This window comes from Crocodylus porosus, unplaced genomic scaffold (assembly GCF_001723895.1).
Source record: "Crocodylus porosus isolate Cpor-Errol unplaced genomic scaffold, CroPor_comp1, whole genome shotgun sequence".
NCBI classification, from domain to species: Eukaryota; Metazoa; Chordata; order Crocodylia; family Crocodylidae; genus Crocodylus; species Crocodylus porosus.
Window position 1 is genome coordinate 7820401 of NW_017728927.1, and position 21813 is coordinate 7842213.

The 21813-nt window shown below is 46.6% G+C and overlaps 1 protein-coding gene across 1 annotated transcript in view; it reads right to left on the reverse strand.

The window, feature by feature from the left end:
- LMF1 (lipase maturation factor 1) overlaps positions 1-21813 on the reverse strand; it is a 293630-nt gene that overhangs the window by 269777 nt on the left and 2040 nt on the right. The window contains exon 4 of the mRNA XM_019542136.1: positions 9294-9603. Coding sequence (XP_019397681.1) covers positions 9294-9603 — 310 coding nt within the window. The remainder of the gene's footprint in view (positions 1-9293; positions 9604-21813) is intronic.

The window sequence follows — 21813 nt, forward strand, 5'->3', positions numbered from 1 at the left end:
CTGCTAGAGTACACACCATAAAAATAATTCCCCACCTACATAATATTCCCTCACAACTCTGAATTGCTGGTGATGTTTTCCTTGTACTGTTCATGGGATTCAATGCAAGAAAGGGCTAGAAAGAAAACCCCAAAATCATTTTCACTAGCACTGCCATTGCAACCAGTGCATTTTATTAGATGCTTTTCCCAGGCTCAATGCAAACCTAAGAAGCACCTTGCTGACTTTCAAGTGTTTTCCTAATAACTTACACCTGACAGCTCTTCCATTTAGATCAGAAGTAGGAGTAGGATACATGCAACTCAATAAAACGTTGTTGCCTTGCAATGCTGTGAAACACAGCCGCAACGTCAGCACCCGGAACATCCATAGAGCATCTGGAGCACCTTTAAATCAGCTGATAACTAGACCTTGAAATCTCACCAAAGACTAAAAACAGCTTACAATGCACCCAGACACCTGAACAAAATGCTCTGCGGTTCCTGGAGCCATGAGCTCATACAGCAGATCTGCTTGATCAACTGCTACCACGCTGGCTCCATCTGAACTGGAAGAGCAGGACTGGAAGGTCGCCATGTGGGTCACCAAGGCTCAGACCCCGCAACTGCGGATAACCATATAATAGATATTATTTAGTCCAAAAGGGTCCACAGGCACATGCGCTTGGGGTCCTCCACTGCACATGGTCTCCACAAAGCAACCCCAGTCCCCTACAAAAACAGAGGGACTTTGCTGCAACATCACTCACTCAGTCTATGAAAGTACAATGGTTTGAGGCCAGTAGAAAGACCTTTCATAAGAGTTTCCTTCAAGCATAAGGCAAGGATTTGTACAGGAGCCTTAAGGAGTTTGGTGTTCAAGTCCCAAGGACTTCCAGGGCCATTTTGCCCTTCAATCCTTCCTCAGACCCCTTTGAAAATCCCAGCCTAGAGGACTTATGAACAGCTGGGAGGGGGGGTTGTTCTCCTATCAATGGCTACTGACAGCCTCAAATGAGAAGCAAAATCACTCATCCCACTTGGATATTCCCAGCACTCACATGTCTAGGAGACTAATGAAAACCAGTCATTGGAAAGACCATGTTTTATTATTATTATTATTCATAATGCACTAGCATCAATCAGGAGTGGAGCTCCATTTGGCGGGGTACAGCACAGACGTATAGTACGAAACCATCCTATTTAAAGGACTGTTTCTTAAACTCAAACTGACAAGGGATGCAGAGAGAGGATCTTAGTGTGGGGAGGGTGCAGTGGGGGAGAGCCTGCGATGATTCACTCCTGACATCAACCATCATTACATGTTAATCCCTCAAACAAAAATATGTTCTTCATTAGTATCATTAGATCCCAATTGTATTGCGAGGCGACTGTGTCACATGGCATTAATCTTTGTTTTCATTAATCTGTCATATCAACCGCTCACGTCGGCTTGGAGGATTCTTTGAAACTGATACGCTCGTCTCTCTTCTGGGCAAGTAGGAAGTGCCAAAAGCAGCTTCCTCTACAGGAAGGATGACCCCCTGAGATCCTTTAACTTTTGGTTTAAGTTTCTAGAGATAATCTCTTTCTCTCTCTTTTTTTTTTTTTTTTTTTGGAGGGGAGGGGGCCGGGGGGAGAGATGCGATGCAGCGATCCATAATAACAAAGAAATTCCTAAGGTTTACTGCCAAGGCAAAGGGAGATAAAAGCAGAAGATATTCTAAGATGTTGTTGCAGTGGTTGGGATACTTTTGAGAGCTGGAAAAATGAAGGCAAGTTATAATAACGGTCATTTAAAATAAAATAAATAAATAAAACAAAGGCTTTCTACCAAAGTTCATATATTCAGAAATATAACAGTGTTGTCAAAAGAGCTTTTTGCTCTTATACTCATCTGCAAATCTAAGTGCATGCGCTACACAAAAAGGCATACACAGGGTTAATCATTTCTCTTTCTCCCCGTCTCAGGGCCTGCAGGTGAAACCCAGATGAATTCGAAGAAGGTGAGCCTGGGTGTCAGCACGCGGCCAAAGGCCCCAGGACCGAAGACCATCGATGACCAGAAGTGGAACTGGGAACTTCCTTTTCCCCAGACTGGGACGTCTCCCACATCTGTGTGATGTCATACTTTAGTGCAAAAAGCAGAGTCTTGTTTCTCCAGCTTGATGAAAGGAGGAAGATAAAATAATTTAATCATCCTTCTTCATAGCCATGTACAATGCTAAAGTCTTATTTTGATTCATCTCTGTTTAAACACTGTCTTGTTCAATACACTTACATTTCTCTTTTATTCAGAATAAGCTCCAAGGCAAACAAACGAAGCTCCTATATTAATTAGTGGGCCCTACTTGACACATTTTTCATGCCTGCTTAATAAAAACCCCTCAGATGTCCTGCCCTCTAGCAGATAAACATGGAAAGGTAACATTAGCACAGGCCCTCCACAGCAATTATGCCCTCAAGATAGTCAAAGAAAATGCAGTGCAATCAATCTCTAAACATATTCTTATGTAAAGTAAACTGTTCCTTTAAACTAAAACAGTTTGGACCCCTCAGAAGTTCTGTTTAAAGGGAAAATATCCCACGTTTCTATTTACCAGCACTTGTAGACATCTCTCCACCGATGGTGGGATCACAGGACCTCAGATGGTTCAAGCAATTTAGGAGCTCTGATGGTCCTCACTTTGCATTATTGTGGATACATTTCTCAACAGCGAGGTGCAAAGGAGACGACTGGGATAATGAAAGGCCTTTCAGCCTGACACAGATCCAGACCAAATAAAGTAACACCTGATATGGGACTTGATTAGTAATGCATGACTGGATGGTTGCAGAATTAGCGCCAATCAACATAGCATTTTAAAAAACCAATCATGTCTAGCTTGGTATTTTCTTTCAGGCAAACAGTGTTAACATATTAGTCTTTGGTAAGGCCCTTGACTGGGGACCACGCAATATTTTCACTGAGAAATCAGAGACCAAAACTACATCAATGATGCCTATATTAAAATACTACACAAGAGACTAGAAAATGCAACTCTGAATGGGGAGGTCTTCATTTTACTCAAATGCTCAAGGCCTAGTCCCTTGATCCTGCACCGTCAAACACGGCGAGCAACAATCTTTCACGAGGTGGGAGGATATGTGATGTCCCCTGAAGGACCGAGGTGACACAAAGAGAAGTAAAATGCATGGAAGAAAGCTGAGAGCTCCACATATGGATGACTGAAGCTTTCCCCATTATGGATAAAATAGCCCCCTGTTCATCTTTTTAGCCTCCCAGCATTCAAGAGAGTTCAGCCTGAGCCTCTTCAACAGTCCATCAGCCATAAAACACAAGATGGTGATTAAAGGTCAAGTGAGTTTTAATGAGACATTAAAAAAAAAAATCACAAACCCCTTTCTTCTTCTTTTGGGGGAGTTACTTAACTGCAGTTAAAATTGCACCCTCCAGACGCATGCTTTTTTGACCTGCATTATCCTTGCAACAAGCTGCTAATAATATACTCAGTCAGCTAACGATATCTCAAGGTTGGGAGTCGGAGGCCAGGGTGGAAGAGTCGCATCCTCCTTGCCTAGAGCTTGGGTAAGTGTCCCAGTCTCTGCATGTACTTGGAGTCCACCTGGGGGAAGTGGTACCATCATGCATTGAAGCACAATTCAGATGGCGTTTACTCAACAAAGCATCTCAGGGGGCTGCACAGTAGTAAAGTGTGGCTAAGTTTCCTAGAAAAAAGGAGGGGGAGATGGATGTGTTGCTTGGTCTTATGATGTCCTACGTGTCTACTCACAGGAGCCCCACCAACTTTTTCCACCGGGGATGAACACACTGAAAAGTATTCTGTAACCACCTAGCACTGCAATAATTTATTATTGGCTAGTTTAAGCTACTCCCTTGACTTCTTGTAACTCTACCAGAGTTTATTAAAAACTTCTGATGGCTACCAGAATCTCAGCCATCTAAAGGGGAAAAAAAAAAAGACCAGAAAAAAAAGGAATGGAAACCTGGAAGGCTGTATGGTACAGCTCTAACGTGTGGAGCACGTACCTTGCAAAAAATATATCCCAGAATGCTTTACAGCATTAGACAATAGGTTCAGAACCTAAAAATCAAGCGAGAGCCAGGAGAAGGAGACAGGTTTTCAGAAAATATTTGCAAAGGCAAAAGGAATCTGGCCCAGGATCCTGCCTCTAATAACAGTCTGTGCCATGTTGCTTTAGAGGAAGAGATTTGAAGAGGCAGAGGGAATCTGCGAGGAAACATAAAGGGACAGAGAGGAGAGGGAAGCCAAAGGGACTTTATTCCAGCATAATGACTATGTTGGAAATGCATTCATTATTCTGGAATAAAAAGTGACATTTACTCCAGACTAAAACATCCATGCAGGGAACAATTCCAGAGAAACTACTGAAAACCCCCCCCACTCATTCGGATGGCAGAAACTATTCTGATCAGCATCCTCATATCGACGTGGCCTCTGGCAGCGAAGCAAGCCGGAAGGGATCAGGCCTCTTGAGGTCTGCTGCAGGGAGAAGTTTCAAAGCCTCGAGGGTCATCGAGTTAGATCCCGCTGAGCGGCGAATCCACTCCGCCAGACAAATACTGAGGACAGAGGAGAGAGGGAGAGACACGGCAGCGTGCAAAATACAGACCATTCGTCATCAGGTGGAATCCAGAGAGCAGGGACTTGTGGAGATGGCAACGACCAAACGGGACGTCTGATGAGAAGTTTCCATGCACACCCGCCTCTTCTGGCCTCCTCGGCCAGTTTGACAGCTTTTATTTTTGTCGAATGAGAGGCGTCCTGGTGCGTGTTGCAACTAAAACGAACGGCGTGCTGCAAAGCGACAGCAACACGGGGTTATGGCGAGCAACTACGGCAGGACTTTCCAACCTACCTGGGGGTCGGGCGCTTCAGTGAACCTCCACTTCACTCCCAGGGTCTTGGATTCTCAACAGTTCAAAAGAGACATTCAATATGCCAGAGGCCGGGAAGGGGGGAGATGGGACTAAAATTTCAGGGCATTTGGAGTGCTGGACACCAAGGCAGCACAGAGCATCCATCAGGTTAAACATTTCCAACATGCCTGGCGATTGAAGGGCAATCATTCCCCATTCGCACCTGGGAGAGTCCACGTCACCATCAACAAGGGGTCTATGCCGATCAGCAGGAATCCTATTTAGCTCTGATTAAAAAAAAAAAAACAAAAGAAAACAATTTTGGGATTTAAAAAGTAACCCAAAAACCACATTTTTCTGTGATTAAAATGAAACACCACTAATATATATAGTTCTCTATCTCTCTATCTAGATAGAGACATATCTATATCTGGAGTAAATAGATATATCTATATCCATCTAGATGTAAAATACAGACCATTCGTCATAAGACCAAAATACAGGCCATTCGTCATAAGATAGATGAATCTCTCTCTGTTGAGAGAGAGAAAGAGAGAGAGAGGCGTTTCATTGTAATCATGGGAAAATGTACATTTTGCGTTACTTTTTTTAATCCAAATATTGGGGATGATTTTTTTTTGTTTGTTTTAAATCAGAGAAAATCAGGATCCCTGCTGATAAGAGTGGTGCCAGGCTGGGGTCCATTTTTAAGTACAACGCTGAGTTTTTGCTCCATCTTACCAATACCAAAATCTTCTAGGGACGGTATTGTAAGCCCCAAGCCTTGCTCACCTGGTGTCAGAGGCCTGTGGCTTTTGATTACCCCGACCTAAAGAAATTGCCACCCGACAAGGAAGGACTCCATTTCCTGTTCCTATTACTGGTTTCCTTCCCTCTATTCTTTACTAGGTACCAAACAAAACAGTTATTATAAAGCTTTGGGTTTTATTTTGTTTTTTTAAACAACTCCAGCAAATCCCTTTAACTCTTTCTCCTTGGTGATATCTTAGCGCCATTCAGAGCTGCCCAGAGCACTATTCCCCAGCCTCGGGGATTCAGAGAAGTGGAGGTCTAGCCTACCTCGCAAATGCCTTCCTGTCTTTCAAAGGAGACACTTACTCTACTGATGCTTCCTTTCTACCCTGAGATCCAGCCAGCTGGACAGCAGTTGAAAGAATCACTCCATCAACAGTGTCTGGTATCTGAAGACTTCAGCCCAAAACAAATAGATACATTTAAAATTAAAATTAAAGGGGGGGAGACATAAAAGGAATAAATTGTTCTTCTTTGGCATTAAAAAAAAGGAAAACTGCATTTTTCTTCCACATCCCATTTTCTCCCTTGAACCAGCTTCCCCATCAAGAGTCGCACTGGATTGGCTATATCAAGTCAGAATACTGGTCCAGGACCCTGCCTCTCACAGCAGTCTGTGCTATGCTGCTTTAAGGGAGGCCTGTTGTCAATACTGATGGCATCAAAGTCATGCATTGCGGAATTTTCCTCCTAAGTTTGCTCTATTTGTGAATGGACACCTAATTCCACCTGTGACATCAGAAATCCTGGAAGATGTCTCATAAAAGCATCTCAGATTTACCCCCAAGCAGCTCAACAGCTCTTCAAAGCTCTCACCCTGCCCGCGTCCACAACTGTGATGCAACAGGGCACCTGGACCCCAACTAAGGTTGGGCACAAAAAAAAAAAAGAGCTTAGGCACAGAGCAAGCTTGCTGCAAAAGTCCTTCCTCTTCATTGCATTATTCTGCCCCTACCCTGTGCTTCAGCCAAGGTGGGTACATTTTCAACAGTAAGAGCAAGGAGAGGGAATTTGGGGGGAGCCCAAGTAACACGAGGACTAAAATGAGAGAAGTGGGAGCAGCGTCATCCCTCCCTTTGCATCATAGCTGATGACTAAGTCTCGCTCGCACATGCAGAGAGAAACAGTGACGAGCCACCGTAGGAAACCCTGGGGCCTAAGACACGAGCTGTGCATCCCATGTACATGAAAACAGGATAGTGCCCACACATCTTAGGATAACACCCCCCTATTTAACTTCCGTCTATAAAGTGAACTCTTTTGGAGAAAGAAAGAGACTTTGAATACAACCGGCCAGCTCCAGTTTTATAGATTTACTTGCTCCCACTGCTGTCTATGGCAGAGTCCATCCACTTTCGACAAGCACTGGTACGAGGCTTGCACAGCAAGAGTTTTTTGGCATAGGGGGCAAAGGAGGAGAAACAGCCAGCGCCCCTTCCACGAGTGCTCTTTTTATTTTGGCGTCGTGAGCACCCAGCACCCCGTTCTCAATGGAATTGAATGTCACAGTGTATGCACAATAATAATATGGCCCTGACCACCCAATGACCCACTGCAGAGGAGCTAATGAAAAATGCACCCATGGCTGAACGAGCCGCAGCACTGGGCTTGCTTTGATTCTCCAACCCCTTTGCAACACGAACCCAATTTCCTGTTTAATATATCCGATGCCACAACTAAGCCAAGATGAAATGGAGGCCATGCCCGTACCCCCCTCCTCACCCCTTCCCCAATTAGCTCGGTGCACAGGCTTGGTAATGCTGCCGTATGCCATAAATTACCTGCGTTCGATAGCAGAGCTTGCATGCTCCGGAGGGAACTGAGGGAAAGAAATCCTAGCTCAACCATCAAGAGACTAGTGCCTTCAAACCACAGCACCCAGAGAAGGACAACAGCAAGCTTGGTCTGCAGGCTGGTGAGGCTGCTCATTGTCTTTGGGGTTGCACAGAGACCCGGTGCCTGACCCCGGAGTTATCTGGTCGCTGCACCCAGTTGGGAGGCGACATTTGGATACCATCTGCGGGACACTGGCTGTGGTTCCATACCAAGCTGCCCCACTCCCTTCCCTCTCCCCCTGCCCCCAAAAGACTCAGAAGAAAAAAACCCAGCAGCAGTGCACATGGCAGACTGGAGCAGGGTTGCTTCTTGGCAGGAATTCAGCAACTCTGCAAGAATGTCACACATTTCCCACCTGCTGGGACGAGGTCGCACCGCTGCTCCTAACGTACTTATTACTGGTGTCAGCGGTTGGGAGCAGAGGGCGCGAGGAGCAAACGCGACCGGGAAGAATAAAACTAAATGCGTTTCTTCTTACCTTCCATAGTGAAACAGCATTAAGAAGCTGCCCGCCCCCCTGCTCACATGGGCCACATCCGCACATGCGGTTTAACGGGCAGTAGCTTATTTTACTGTGCACTAAAGCATCACGTAAAAACTGTGCTAATATGCTAATGAGCAGTAAAAACAGTGCACATTAAAGCATCACTAAAAAAGCGCGTGCTTTCATTACTGTGCAGCAGGGCAGCCTAATGCACATTTATTTAGTACCTCGCAACAGAGGTACTGCATTTAATGCACATTAGGAAAAGCACATTTATGAATGTGTAGATGCACCCATGCAGGCCTTCATGAATTAAGCTTTCCAATGCTCCTCCCCACATAGGCCATGACGTAGGCAGACCCACACCAACTCTGAACACAGAAGCAGACAGAGCATATAAACTAGGCGAAAAGCTTCTCAACGCTGGCTGTTCCTCCCTAAAGAAGCAAAAGCAAAATCCAGCTCCCCTCTTAATACTGTGGCAGTTCAGGTCTGGTTCCCTAGCCCAAAGCTTTAACGGCATAGTGAAGGACAGGGCAGTTAGGAAATCATAGAAAGTTAGGGTTGGAAGGGAGCTCAGGAGGTCACATCCAGTCCAATCCCCTGCTCAAAGCAGGACCAGCCCCAAATACATCATCCTAGCCAAGGCTTTGTTTAGCTGGGTCTTGTGGTTTTTTGTGTGACTTTTTTAAATCCAAAAATCGGGGATTTTTTTTAATCAAAGAAAACCAGCATCCCTGGTAAAGACAGGGGCATCACTAAATCTGGCAGTGAAGCCTCCCATCAGAGATACTACTGAAAAGCACGGGCAAAGGAAACTTGTCGCCTTCTTATGTCCATCATGTTTTAGGAAAATGAGACTGTTTTCATCAGGCACAAAGCGCAGATGCTGTGATCAGTCCATGAGACATGGTTCAGTGTGGCCAACTTACAAGGCAAGAAGATCTTGCTCAAAAGAAAAGCTTGAAGTTAACAGGAGTTCCTCAGCTCTTGTGAAGGAAGAACATATCCCACCAAGAGTAATAACATGAAGCTCAATTTATGCGACCGCCCAATTTTGTTCTAGCTTGCAGCATTAGAAATAGGAACCTCTTAAAGCGAACAGCATTACACAAACTTACCAAGACTTCACAATGTCTGAGCCAAACTTCACTGCAACTGCTGGGGTGTATCCCTGCGTAATTACTTACTGCGTCTCTTGGGAACAAAAAGCTGACCTGGACAACGAACAGTAAGAAGCAACAAATGAAACCAGACAAGAGAAAGCGTTTCCACCTACCAGATCTGTCCCACGTTGACCAGCGAGAGGTAGAGAAGCCAGAGAACAGCCATGAAGATCATGTTGGCGCATCCTGTGACCAACACGAAGGCTGATATCCCAATGCCGAGGCCGGCGAGGCAGTCTAAGTTGCTGTCCATGTCTGACCAGTCCAGAAACCAGAGGATTGTCGGGGCGTAGCTCACAGTGTCCAGATTAATCTTCCCTTTGAAGTACCTTTTGATGTTGCGCAGGTACAGCTTGCACGGCAGCAGCCCTTTCTCCCCGATCAGCTGCTTGTTCTGATGCAACGCCACCAAAAAAGCGACGACTGGGAGGAAAACCAGAAGGAAACCAGCATTAAAAGCCTCATCACCAAAAGACATCTTTCAAGCCCAGCATGGCAGAAGGCGTATGCATGCATGGGGAAGGAATTCATTAGCGTTTCCTTCTCTCCTGCAAAAAGGAGTGCAGCCGTGTCTATTAAATTTAACACATAAGGCATGGGAATCCAATAAAGATCTCCCTGAGCACACGGAAACTGTGCACTAAGCTGGCTTGGAGGAAAAATGCTATTTTCTCCAAGAATTTTTCTGATGGATATTTCACTGGTTGCTGGCAAACGCCAGAGCAATAGCAACAAATTACTAAGGAAATTGTCGAGCGCAGAGCTGGCCAAATCCAATGTTGAAACAATAAGCTCAGCCGCAGGGAGGAATTATGATATTATTTGGCATTTATGGAGCGTCTCTCGTCTGTGGGTCTTGATGTAGGTATTATACAAAACATCAGAGCCTTAAAACTGGACCCAAACAGACCTACACACACACGTGCAACATGCAGCATCCCTGTTTTAGCAATGGGTGAGCAGAACTGAGCAAGGCAGGCATTGGCACAGCTAAAAAAAGGAGTCAGGAGGCAGCCCCATCCATGAAACACCCCAATTTCAGATCATGACCAGAGAGAGCTGGAGAAAAAGTGCTTCTCAGCTCAATGTCGGCAACTTTGGGGCACCTCTGGATACCGATAACTGCTTCGGAGCAATCTCCAATACTAACAGCCATGTGAACTGTTCCTGCCCAGCCCAAAAGTGCTAAATCTTCTGTGCCCTGAGGAAACACAGCGCAACGCTCAGATTTCAGAAAGGAGCCAAGTCCTGCTTACAATAATGAGTGCATCGAGAAGAGCACCAACAGAAGACCCATACCGAAGTCATAACGGGACAAGTTGTGCTCCTCTCTGCAGGAAAGCATGGACGGGACCTGCTGGTTCCCAAGGACGGGTTGGGAGGGTCTGTTCGTCCTGAGCCCAACACCAGTCAAACCAACTCAGGAGCCACTCTGACACCAGGGCCACCTGGGCCCTTCAGTGAACCATCCACGAAGCTACCAAGGGCAGTGTGTGACGCAGGGGCCACCTCCACTAGTCCCACACCATACACAAGCTCCTCGTGCCAAGGGAATTTCACCCGGCCCAATGCAGCTAGCCTCCAGCTCCTTTATTCTGTCTGGGCGGTGCAAAGACCTGGACCAGTTGCTCTCAACCTCTCTAGACTCACGGCACCCTTGGGGAAATCCCAGCTTTTAGCTTTTGACCCCTTTTTTGACTATAGAAAAAAACAACCAACCAACCCAGAGCATTTCTTCTGTTGCAAAGAACTAGGGGAGACCACAACAGGTCCTAATAGTTTAGATGTTACGAGCTCCTCTATAAAACCTCTGGGCTCATCTTGTGAATCACATGCAGGTGTTTGTATGCCAAACAGTGCTACTCTTGCAGCACTCTGGTTAAGAATCATGGGTCTAGACCTTCATAAACAGCTAACCCTGTACTGTTTTCTTACCCCATGGTAAAAATGCATACACCTCTCCTGTGCATCTGTTCCAGCGAACACTCTTCTGCGGAGGAAGAGAGTCCAAAGAGGGCTTGTAGGTGCATACTGCAAAGAAGGTCTCGTATGCATGCATCTCCTTGCTCGGTCTCAGCTAACGAAGAGGATGCAATGACATCTGGAGCTACAATAGCTCCAACTTTCCATAGGAACTGCAGCTCATACCCCCCCACAGGCAGTCCTAATCCCACCGAAGTCACGATTCCCTTGCAACACACATGAGGGAACTGCCTTGCAGTGGTGAAGCAAAACCAACTCGTTAATGTTTCCATGGTGCTCTCAGCATTTCAGATGAGCAAGAGAGGGAGCTAGCATTGCACCGGCCAAAAAGAACAAGGATAGGGTTGGTTACACAGCTAACTCGAGAGCAAGAAGCATCCTGCTTCTTCTCATGCCTTGGAAATGGGATATGAAGCCGAATTCAAAGTACTGCACAATGCAGTAATATTGTTATAATAATGTTGCTATAATCATATTTCTGTATACCCGTTTATTATTATATATCATGCTAATATTGTATATCATGCCAATATTATATTCCATATAATATGCCAATATTGTCTATTATGCAATATTATATTGTATATAATCATGCTGATATGATGTATCATACAATATTATATTATATATAAACATGCTGATATTATATATCATGCCAACATTACTAATTATTATAACGATCAACTATCCCCTTATCACTATTAATAGGGCCAGCTGTCATTTGCAAAATCAGTATTCTAAAACATAGGTCAATAATTAACCAACAGCCAACCAACAGAGTCTATATTTGCAGTTTTACAGACTAGCTTTAGAAGAAGACATGCAACAAGTTGTGGACATCTACACACATGCCAAATATTAGGATTTTTATTTTGCTGAGTGTACTTAATATCCTGACATGTTAAAGCAACAGCTCATAAGATAATATACAGTATCCTAGATGTTCTCAAGTTAAAGCAAGGGAAGTTTAAGTTAAATATTAAGGAAAACTCTCTTGCGAGGCGGGTGGTGAAGCACTGGCACAGGTGACCCAGAGAGGTGGTGGACTTTCCATCCTTAGAGGTGTTTAAGACCTAGGCAGACAAAGCTCTGGCTGGGATGAAGTAGTTGGGGCTAGTCCTACTTTGAGCAGGGTGTTGGACTAGATGTGACCTCCTGAGCTCCCTGCCAACCCGAATTTTCTATGATTCTGTGATTTTTAAAAGGACCACAAACTTATGAGGCGGTCTGATGGTTAAGTCTCACAAAATGCAGCCAGTTCAAGCAATGAGACGTTACTTATATCATGCTTCTCGCCTGCTGGTATTAAGTCTTTAGATTCTCTACATATTTTCCTTGTCTTCTAAACTGCTACTTTTTACATGTCACTACAGCCCTCCCATTTATAGTCTCTACACCCGCACACTGGACCATCTAAGAACAGCCAGATGCTTTTTTTAACAGTATGTACGCAATTTAATTACAGATCCTAGACCTGGAATTGGACGTACTGTAGAGAAGTTGGTCAGTTCCTAGGGATTATCTCATATTTTAGGAATCTCCTCCAGTGACTGCAGTTGGTAAATGCAATAATTTGCGCTCTCAGAGAAATGAGTATGACCAATATTTCCTAATTAGGCTCCGGGAACTTCACTCCCAGCAGCTGACTAACCCGCTTCAAACCTTGTGCGGTCACTCAAGCATCTGAAGTTTTATACAATGAGACCTTCCTCATTTTTCTACCTTCCCTGGCAATAATCCATCCTAAACAGAGCTGCGCTGCTGCAAACAGCAATGTTGAGTGATCAATCACAGCATCACCTCTACAAATCAGGCATATAGAGACCTTGGGACACACACGTCAGAAATTGTGTGGCTCTAGTAAATGTGGCCGGTCCGGTAGGTTAATGCAAGAAACTACATTTTGCACAATAAATTGTATACAATAAAAGAGGACAATAAACTAAACCGCTTAAATCTTAGGCCTGTCAAGTATTCTTTTGGCTGGCATTTTTCTGTTGAGCAAGTGAGAAATTTAAAAAAAAAAATGGTAGATGAAACCAGCAGAAGTATAATGGTTCCTAACATCAGTCACTACATAAAAAAAAAAAATCTTCCTTTATGGTTACAGGGAAAAAGAAAAAAAACCGCTATGATTTTTCAAAAAAATAAATAAAACCTACGTGGCTTGATTAGCACTGCAATTTGCTGCAGTTTTTAAAAAGTGCTAATCAAATTTACCTCTAAATGCTGCACAAATTGCTGCCCCAACCCATAACTGCTAATCAATTTTTTTTTAAAAAATCTAAATTAGACCCCAGCACTGCACTGAAGATAAACAAGGAAAGGGTAAATTAAGAAAAATATACACTGCAAGAATTGAAGAAAAGTATATGCTACATAGGCAAAGTACGTACAGGGTATTTAAGTTTAAAAGCGGCGAAGACTGTATGAGAAGTTGGCATGAACTGCAGGTCTATGAATTCTATAGTTTGGGACAGAAAAGGGATCCTCTAAAAATCCAGAGTTTGGGGGGTTTGACACGCATAATGTTGCTATTCCCGACACCACTTCTGTACCTAAATCACATTAGCAATATTTCTAAATTAATTAAAAACTCATCTCATACAAACAAGCCCTTACATTGCCTCCTAAACCTCACCCACTCTCACACTTCTCCCCTGTAACCATCAAGGCCAATGTTGGAGCTCTTAGCATCATTATCCCCAGATCCTGGCAGAGACCTGGTCCCTCTTTTGGACGTTCGTCAGGCTCCTGTGTTCAGATCACAACTCTGATCAGGCCCACGTGCTTTAGGTTACCTGAATTTGTGCAGAGTCCAGCAGTGGCCTCTTTGCTCTGGGTGTCTGGGCTATATACCCCTGGCGAGCATCCTCGTTTGAGCACCCAGACCCCCCAGCCCAATCATCCAGGTCTCTGATGAGTGATTTCCCGGCGTGCCTGCCTTGCAGCACAGCTCAGCTACCTAGCCAAGGACACACGCTAGTTGAAGCAGGCAGACTCTGCCTTTGCAAAGGGCTTCTAAGACAATGAGTCTTTACTTTAAACAGCACAAGAAGGACACCGGCCCAGACAAATCGCCTGCAGGCCAGTCCCTGCCTCAGCATCTGCACCTCTCTGCAGTGCTCTTTAAAAAGCATCTCAATACCGTGCGTTCCCTCTCCTGGCAGCCTCTCCTCGGGAACGTGGTCTCCGTTTTCCCTTCCTTCTTCTGACCTGGGCTGGTCCTGATGTCAGGAAAAGTCCCTCCACTCCTGCTCCCACTGCCACCCTCTTGTTCCTCTTTTTAAACCCCTGCTCTAACCCCTTCTCTCCCTTTGTTCTCTTCTTTGGGGATTTTCCACCCTTTACTTTCCACCTTCCTGAAGATAAACACTGTCAAACTGGTTTTCTTCCAGCTCAGGCATCCTCCTTAGTAAACCCACAGACACAGGTGTTAAGGCAAACCATGTGTTTGATTTGTGGGTGGGTGGCACGATAGCGGCCTTGTCTGTTCACGGCTGACTCATTCGAGGCAGCAATTTCACCAAATTAAAGAGAATTCATAAAAGCTGCTGGGACTGTCCAAATAGCCATGACGGCACGCACAGATTATATACACTGCGCCTTGCAAGCCTTGAGGTTTGCAAACACCCCAGAGGGCACAGGTTGGACTAACTTCCTAGTTTCCATTTCCAGGTTCTTGCAACCTTATTTGCAATGCATTAGGCGTAGGTACTACTATTAGGCAATCATCATATTATCTGTACACACAAGTGTACTACTATAGTCTGGTTTGGCTGAGGATTATACATGCCAGTAAGGGTGTAGGCGTGCAGCAAGAGCTCAAACCCCCTGCTTTGGTGCCACCACCAAATCTTCCACATACACTCACCCAGTTCCATCCCAGGGCTGACCGTGGCATAGTGTTGGCCAACTGAGAGCAGAAGGCTATCAACCCTAGAGGCAGAGGCACAGAGTTCGGGCCGGCTAGTAGCCAAGCCTCTCTGCATCGTGGTAACGCTTGGTTTTATCTGCCCGGCCCACAACACTCATAAGCTAACCCAGGCGCTGCTTGGATGAAGCAGAGAACCGTTCCCATCCCCACATTAGAGCTGGATTGTGCTCGCTGAGGTCACTCAGATGCTACAACAGGCATCCTCCGCTCCAATATCCTAATCCCCTACTCCAGCCATAAGGTCATGGCTCCCCTCCACTAGTCAGTAGGACTCCAGAGCAACCGTGCATCCTAGGCAAAACCCAGATCATCCTTTAAAACATGAGTGGCAAAACCCATTAAGTCAGGCTTTGGGCAGGGGAGAGCATTTTGATTGTAGCCTTTCCCACCCCACACCCCCCTTTTACAGGTTTTAAATTGAGTCCTGGATCCCCTCGCTTGCTGTTTGGGACTGGCCCTTGCTTGTGTGTACACTCAGCTGCGTTACACAATCCAGCAATCAAACCCTTGGCTCTTGTAACCTGCAAATTATTATGCTACCAAATAAACAGCCCGCTGAAAATTATGCAAAAAGACAACGCAAGGGTCTCCAACATTGTGCATTGCTCCATCTGCTAATTAAAAGAAAAAAAACCCAGCTCCAGTATTTGTTTCCAAACGATGGAATAAACCCATTAGCAAAAGATGTTTGCTGTCTGTGTGCACTTTTAAGCTTCTTTTGTGATTTCTGGAAGTCAAGAGCTCCAATCTTACTGAAAGCTTCGCTTGGAGTCCATCAGTTAGGCAAGCAGACTGCTCTCACCACAAGCCAGAGTATACTTTATCCAAAAAAGTTGTGAGAATATTAATGAACCCTTCCCAACAAGTCTGCGAGGCAGTTTTGCACAAATCCCATGTAGTCAAAGACCAAGGTTAAGTGCATTGTCCAAGGCTGCCCAGTGAGTCAGTGGCAGAGCTCCAAGCAGCAGTCAGCACCTCCCAGCTCTGCTCTGTGTTTGCGGAGTCGGTATTTTTTGGCCACACTACGGCAGATGCCACCTGTATGACAGCAGTGCCGGACGGCTTGCTATGCTACAGGCTGTACACCACACAGGCATGCCCCGATGCAGAGAGGAGACAAAGGCTGGACAGGGACTCTGAGAAGTGCTGACATGGCCAAAGTCAGGCACTCAGCCAGAAGCAGAGGCAGGAACACAACCCAGGCTTTCATTAACTCCCCGTTGGTGTCCCAGCCTCATCGCCACCCAGCAACTTCACACTGAGCTTCCATGTCACGCTTAGTCCCAAAATCCTCCTCCCCAACCACGGCTCACAGGAGTGTGAAGTCATGGCTGCAGGTAGCCCTCCAGCTACGGCATCATCGCCTGCTACTTAGCTGCTGCAAAGTGACCTCTATCTCCCCACATTACACACAAACTTGGCTGCTTGAAGGTCACCTCTAAGTTGTGTGTGTGACAAAGGGGGGAGACAGCGGTGACTTTAAAGTCGCTAACTGTGTGTGTATAAAAGTGAGATAGCGACTTTAAAGTCACCTCTATCTCCCCACTTTGTTACACACACACACAACTTGGCTGCTTGAAGACCCCTTTAAGGGAGGGGGTGAGACAAAGTGGGGAGACAGAGGTGACTTTAAAGTAACTGTGTTTGTATGTGTGTGTGCATGCATGTATGTGTTTGTGTATAAAAGTGAGGAGATAGCTACTTTAAAGTCACCTCTATCTCCTCACTTTGTTACACACACAACTTAGAGATGACTTATAGCAGCTAAGGTGTGTGTGTGTGTGTGTGTGTGTGTGTGTATATATATATGTGTGTGTGTGTAACAGTGGGAAGACAGCTGCTTTAAAGTCACCTCTATCTCCTCAATTTTGTTACACGGTGTTGAATAGGAGTGTGTGTGCGTGTGTGTGTGTGTGTGTGTGTAACGAGGTGGAGAGATGGAGGTGACTTTAAAGCAGCTACCCAGTTTGTCACACACACACACACACACACACACACATACACTCTCTCTCTCTCTCTTAGAAAGACTCCAGTTCTGGCCTCTCAGTCTACAGAGAAGTCACTTCTTTTCGTGCACGCCTCCTCCTGCTCCTGGATCTGGAGGCTTGACCCTGCCCCTGTTGCCTGTCCCATTTCTGCCGTCTCCCCTCCAGAGCACGTTGCTGCTGCCTAGGCTGCTCCCTCCTCTGCGGATGGAAGATTAATTTGAGTGACACTCCTGCTTCCTCCCACACGCTCACTCGTTAGCGCCCTTGACAGCTCACAGGGGATCAGCCTCCAGTGCCTGATGCGAGCTGAACTTTCCCGAAGTGAGGCAAGAGAGTTGTCACCGGCTGCTGATAGGCCTGCAGTACTTACAGCCACCCCTGAAAATGCTCTACTGTATTTTTCCATTAACAAAAAAAAAATAAAAAAGGAGAGAGAGGGGCTGAATTCATTTCCTCTCTGCTCCCACATGCTATCAATAAACACAACCGGAGCGTGCAGTATGCAGAATAACCAATCTGAAATTATTTGGTCTATACATTTTGCCCTGTCACCTCAGTTTCTTTCCCCTGATCCAGCCGCAGCCTGTCATGGTCCAAGAATGAGAGAATCCCATTCTTCATGCTCTGGAAAGATTTAAAGATGTGAAATCCAAAACTTTCCGGTCACATGTTCCCCCCCCCCCATTAAAAAGAGTCTTAACTTCTACTTAAAGACCAAACCACAAGAAGAAATGAACCGAGAGCGCGGAGCTTTGCATGAAAACCAAACTACATAACAAATGCGCCTGGGGCTATATATCAGCTTCACTGCTGACCTGACCCAGCGGTCTACAAGAGGGCCATGTTGAATGGGAGCCGGCAATGGCATGCGGGCCCGAATCTAGGTTTCATAACTGGAAAGAAGAGGGATGAAATTCCTCTTGCTTTCTTATCGATTATTAAAGAAATGAACCAGGAGAGGGCGGGAATTGTTTTTAATTGACATGTTCCCCTGAAGGGCTGGAAACCCCAAGCCAGCAGCGCGGTGCTGGCAGCACAAGGAGCTAAAAGGTGAAGTGAGCTAAGCCCACAGTCAAAAATGCAGCTGGTTCTGGGGGAGGTCATTAGTAACACAACTAATGGTGTTCATTTCATAAAAGGTGATTAATCCCCCACTGTCTGGGAAAGCAAATAAGCAAGCGTGCCACCACACCACACCCAGCCCAAGTCTCTCAACACAGGGCCTTTGCATGCTTAAAAAGCAGCTGGGATGCCAGGTTCACATCATCCTAGGGACCTCATTGAAATACCTCCCTAGTCCGCACCAAGCTGAGCTGAAATGCCAGCCTCACGGAGCCAGACTCTCTCTCCCGCTGATCTTGTCATCGGTCACCCGGACCCATCCCTGCCTGGTGCGAACACAGCTTTTTCACAAACGCAAAAGCCCATCTTTCAGTGCCGAGCATCCTTTTCCCCAGCTGAACTGGCAGCACCTAAGCGGCTGAACGAGCTCATGTAGGGCCTTCGTTTTGTAGGCTTTGTTCACAAAAACAGCGCGCCATCATTCAAATAAAAACCTCACGGGCAAACAGAAGAAATAATCCAAGGATCTATTATAACCCTGACTGGATGCTGAAAGCTCACAGGAGCCTTTAAAAGTAATGGGATTACAGGGGCAGTGGGATCTGCACGTTTAGCCCTTTAGTTCTGGACTCTCAGTTTAGGAAGGAGCAGCCTACACCCATCAGAGCATTGGAGAAAGTCCCTACCTACCGGAAGAAAGCAAGCAGTACTAAGCAATACAAAATAAGTAGAAAGAGCGTTTAGATTTAGATGCTGTCTCTTGGTCCGAAGTAGTTAACAGAGGATGCATCAATTGGCAGAAGGGGGGTACCAACGAGTTATGGACAGGACCCAAAATGCAGCAGCTCCAATGCTCCCCCAGTTGAGGGCCCGGGTACCAACTGGAGCATCTGCTTCTCAGACATGGTTTGGGAGAAGGATGCCTGCCTGGCTTTAGACCTGCTTTAACTGGCTATAACCCCAGCCATCGCAACTGCAAGGCCAATTCCCACTCTTTAAATGCAGATACTGCACGACGCATGCAGCAAATAATTCACGTAGATGCACTGCAGCAAGGAGGGACGCACAGTGGGTATGCCACCTGGTTCCTACATAATAAGCAAATCGAGTCTGCTCACTCGGGGTCCCTATTTCCTCTGCAATGGTTTAATCCTGCCCTGCATTTCTCAGTACATCACTCAGGATGATGGTTTGGGAAGGCCCTGCTGCCAGCGTGGGCCTTGTCTCCCATCCCCCATGCAGAAACCTGCCTGCCAAGCAACGCCGTCACCCTGCCAGGGACTTCCCAGCTTGGGAACTGCCCCGGAAACCCCCGGGCAGAAGAAGGAGAGGGTTGGCCCCAGTACCCAGCCCCTGCCAGCCGCCCCCGGCCAGGGAACAACAGTGGAGGGACAAGTGCCGAGCCTGCCCCGTACCTCACCCTGCCAGCACAGAGCTGAAACGGAGGCCCCTTCCACGTGGCACCAGAGAAAGAGGTGCCCCCCAACCCAGAGACACACACACAGGCCCACCCAATGAGCCTCCCCATCACTGCATGACCATTTGTGTTTCCCAATTCCTTTCTGCAACACACATCCTTCTCCTCCCAGCCCCAGGGCCCCCCGCCAGCTGGCTCAAAACCACAGCACTCAGCTGCTGGCAGCTGCACAAGGCAGGTGCTGATAACTCACAGGGAAAGACTGATTGTTGCACCACGATTTCTTGCAAGCTCCCGAGACATGCTCCTCCAATGGGGATGCAGAACTGGGAGGGACGGGATGGCAGCCCACCCCTGAGGAGTGCCGGATGGCATGCAGCATGCTCGCTCCCGTCTCCTTATGCCCTGTCTCAATGCTGGCCTGTACCTGACATCTCGTCAGGGCTGTCTGGCCCCCAGCGCAAGTCTGGTAGGGCTAAAGAAAAGCTCCGAGAGCTCCTCGCTCACACCCGTTCCCCAGACACTTCTGACTTGGCCCACTCTCCACGTCCTCATCTCCCACCGAGTCTTGCTGCTGTAGCCCTCTACCTCCTAAATCTGCAGGGGGAAAAAATAAAAAAAATCACTCCACACTCCTTATATCTCACATCTCAGTTATGGCAACAGCCCTTGCAAACACCAACTTTATTAGCAAGCCATCTAATCATTTCAGAGCTGCTACTAGAAAAGAAGTCAAAAGCAGTTTGGGGATGCTAAGAGCAAAGACAACTGGCATCGGCTCCTGTTGGTGCAGTGGTATTAGCACCCCCAGAACTGACTCAATACCCTTTCATGCTTTCATAGTTGTTAGGGCCTGGAAGGGACCCTACAGGTCATCAGGTCCAGCCCTTCAAGGCTTCCCAGCTGCTAATACCACAGCCCTGGCAGTGCTGCACACCAACCCAGCACGGCTTGTACTCGTGTCTCACAAGTGCATGCTCGTACACTTCAACGTAGCAGGCTGGAAAGCACCTGCCATCAGTCAGGTCCGCAGCCCCAATGCTTCAGTGCTGGGGCGGCACGCAAGAACCGCACACATACAGTGGCACTGCCCAGCAGTTTAACCGCAGGGGGAATGGGAGAATTCACGAGGCTGTATGCACGAGGCTTGTCCAGCATCTGCCGCAATGGAGCAACCCTCCCCACCCTTTTGGCGGCAGGCTCTAGGATATTGCAACACACCCAAGTTAGTTTGGACTATCAAACAGGGTCTGAAATGCTCAGATAGTCTTAAAACATGGCCTTAAGTGCTCCAATGCATGCTCAGAAGGTGGAAGCCTTCACAGCTAATGGAAAGCACTAATCAGCTTTGCATAGGAAACTGCAAATTGCCACTAGAAAAAACTCAACAGCCTGGACTCGCATAGGGGGAAGGGCAAGGCTGCTTTCAGTCTGACTGGGGGAGACTCAGACCCTATGGAGACCTCACGTCAAGGGCCTGTGGTAACTGCCCAGAGCTGAGGCTGTGATGCCTAGCAATCCACTGCATGGGCTGAGGCCAGGGCCCAAAGAGCACAGCATAGGTTCAGGCTGCTTCCACCAGTGCTCATTTTCACACGCGAAAGCAATGGGAAGGGTTAGGGCTGTATTCTTAGTCCCGGAGGCTCTTTACTAATCTGCCCAGGTGCAAAAAGCCCTACGAGAAATTTCCCTTTTCCTCAGCTGGCTCGCAGCATTTCTTGTAGGGGAAAGGGCTACCAGATCCTCCAACCACGAAAAGCCTATAAAGGCCTGGTGACGTCAAACCGGCTCTCCCCAGAGTCCTCCTCATTTCCCCCAGGACTCTGCATGTATGTAGGTCACCTAAATGCCCCCTGAGATGAAGAGCCCTAAACTCTCCCTAACAATGAAGTCTTAACTGCTGCTCTTCCTCCATATGACTACCCCAAAACCCCCGGGGCCAAGAACCGCAAGACTCATTAGGCCTAGCCACAGGGTACAAAGTCCTTGAAGCAAGCAGGATGCTGCCATTATTGTATAAACCCAGGTGATGATTAGTTATAGATAAAGAAGTGCCATGGGCAGGGAGGGAGGGTGCATAATAGGCTCCAAAAGTGACAAGAGGGCATTGAATTGCTTTAATAACGATTTAAAAAAAAAAAAAAAAAGAATGAATGGCATTACACTTTTTTTTTTTTTTTTTAAATAATCGTAGTTAAAACAAAGGAGAACGAAGGGTTCAAAGGAGCACGGCAGCAGGAATGCCG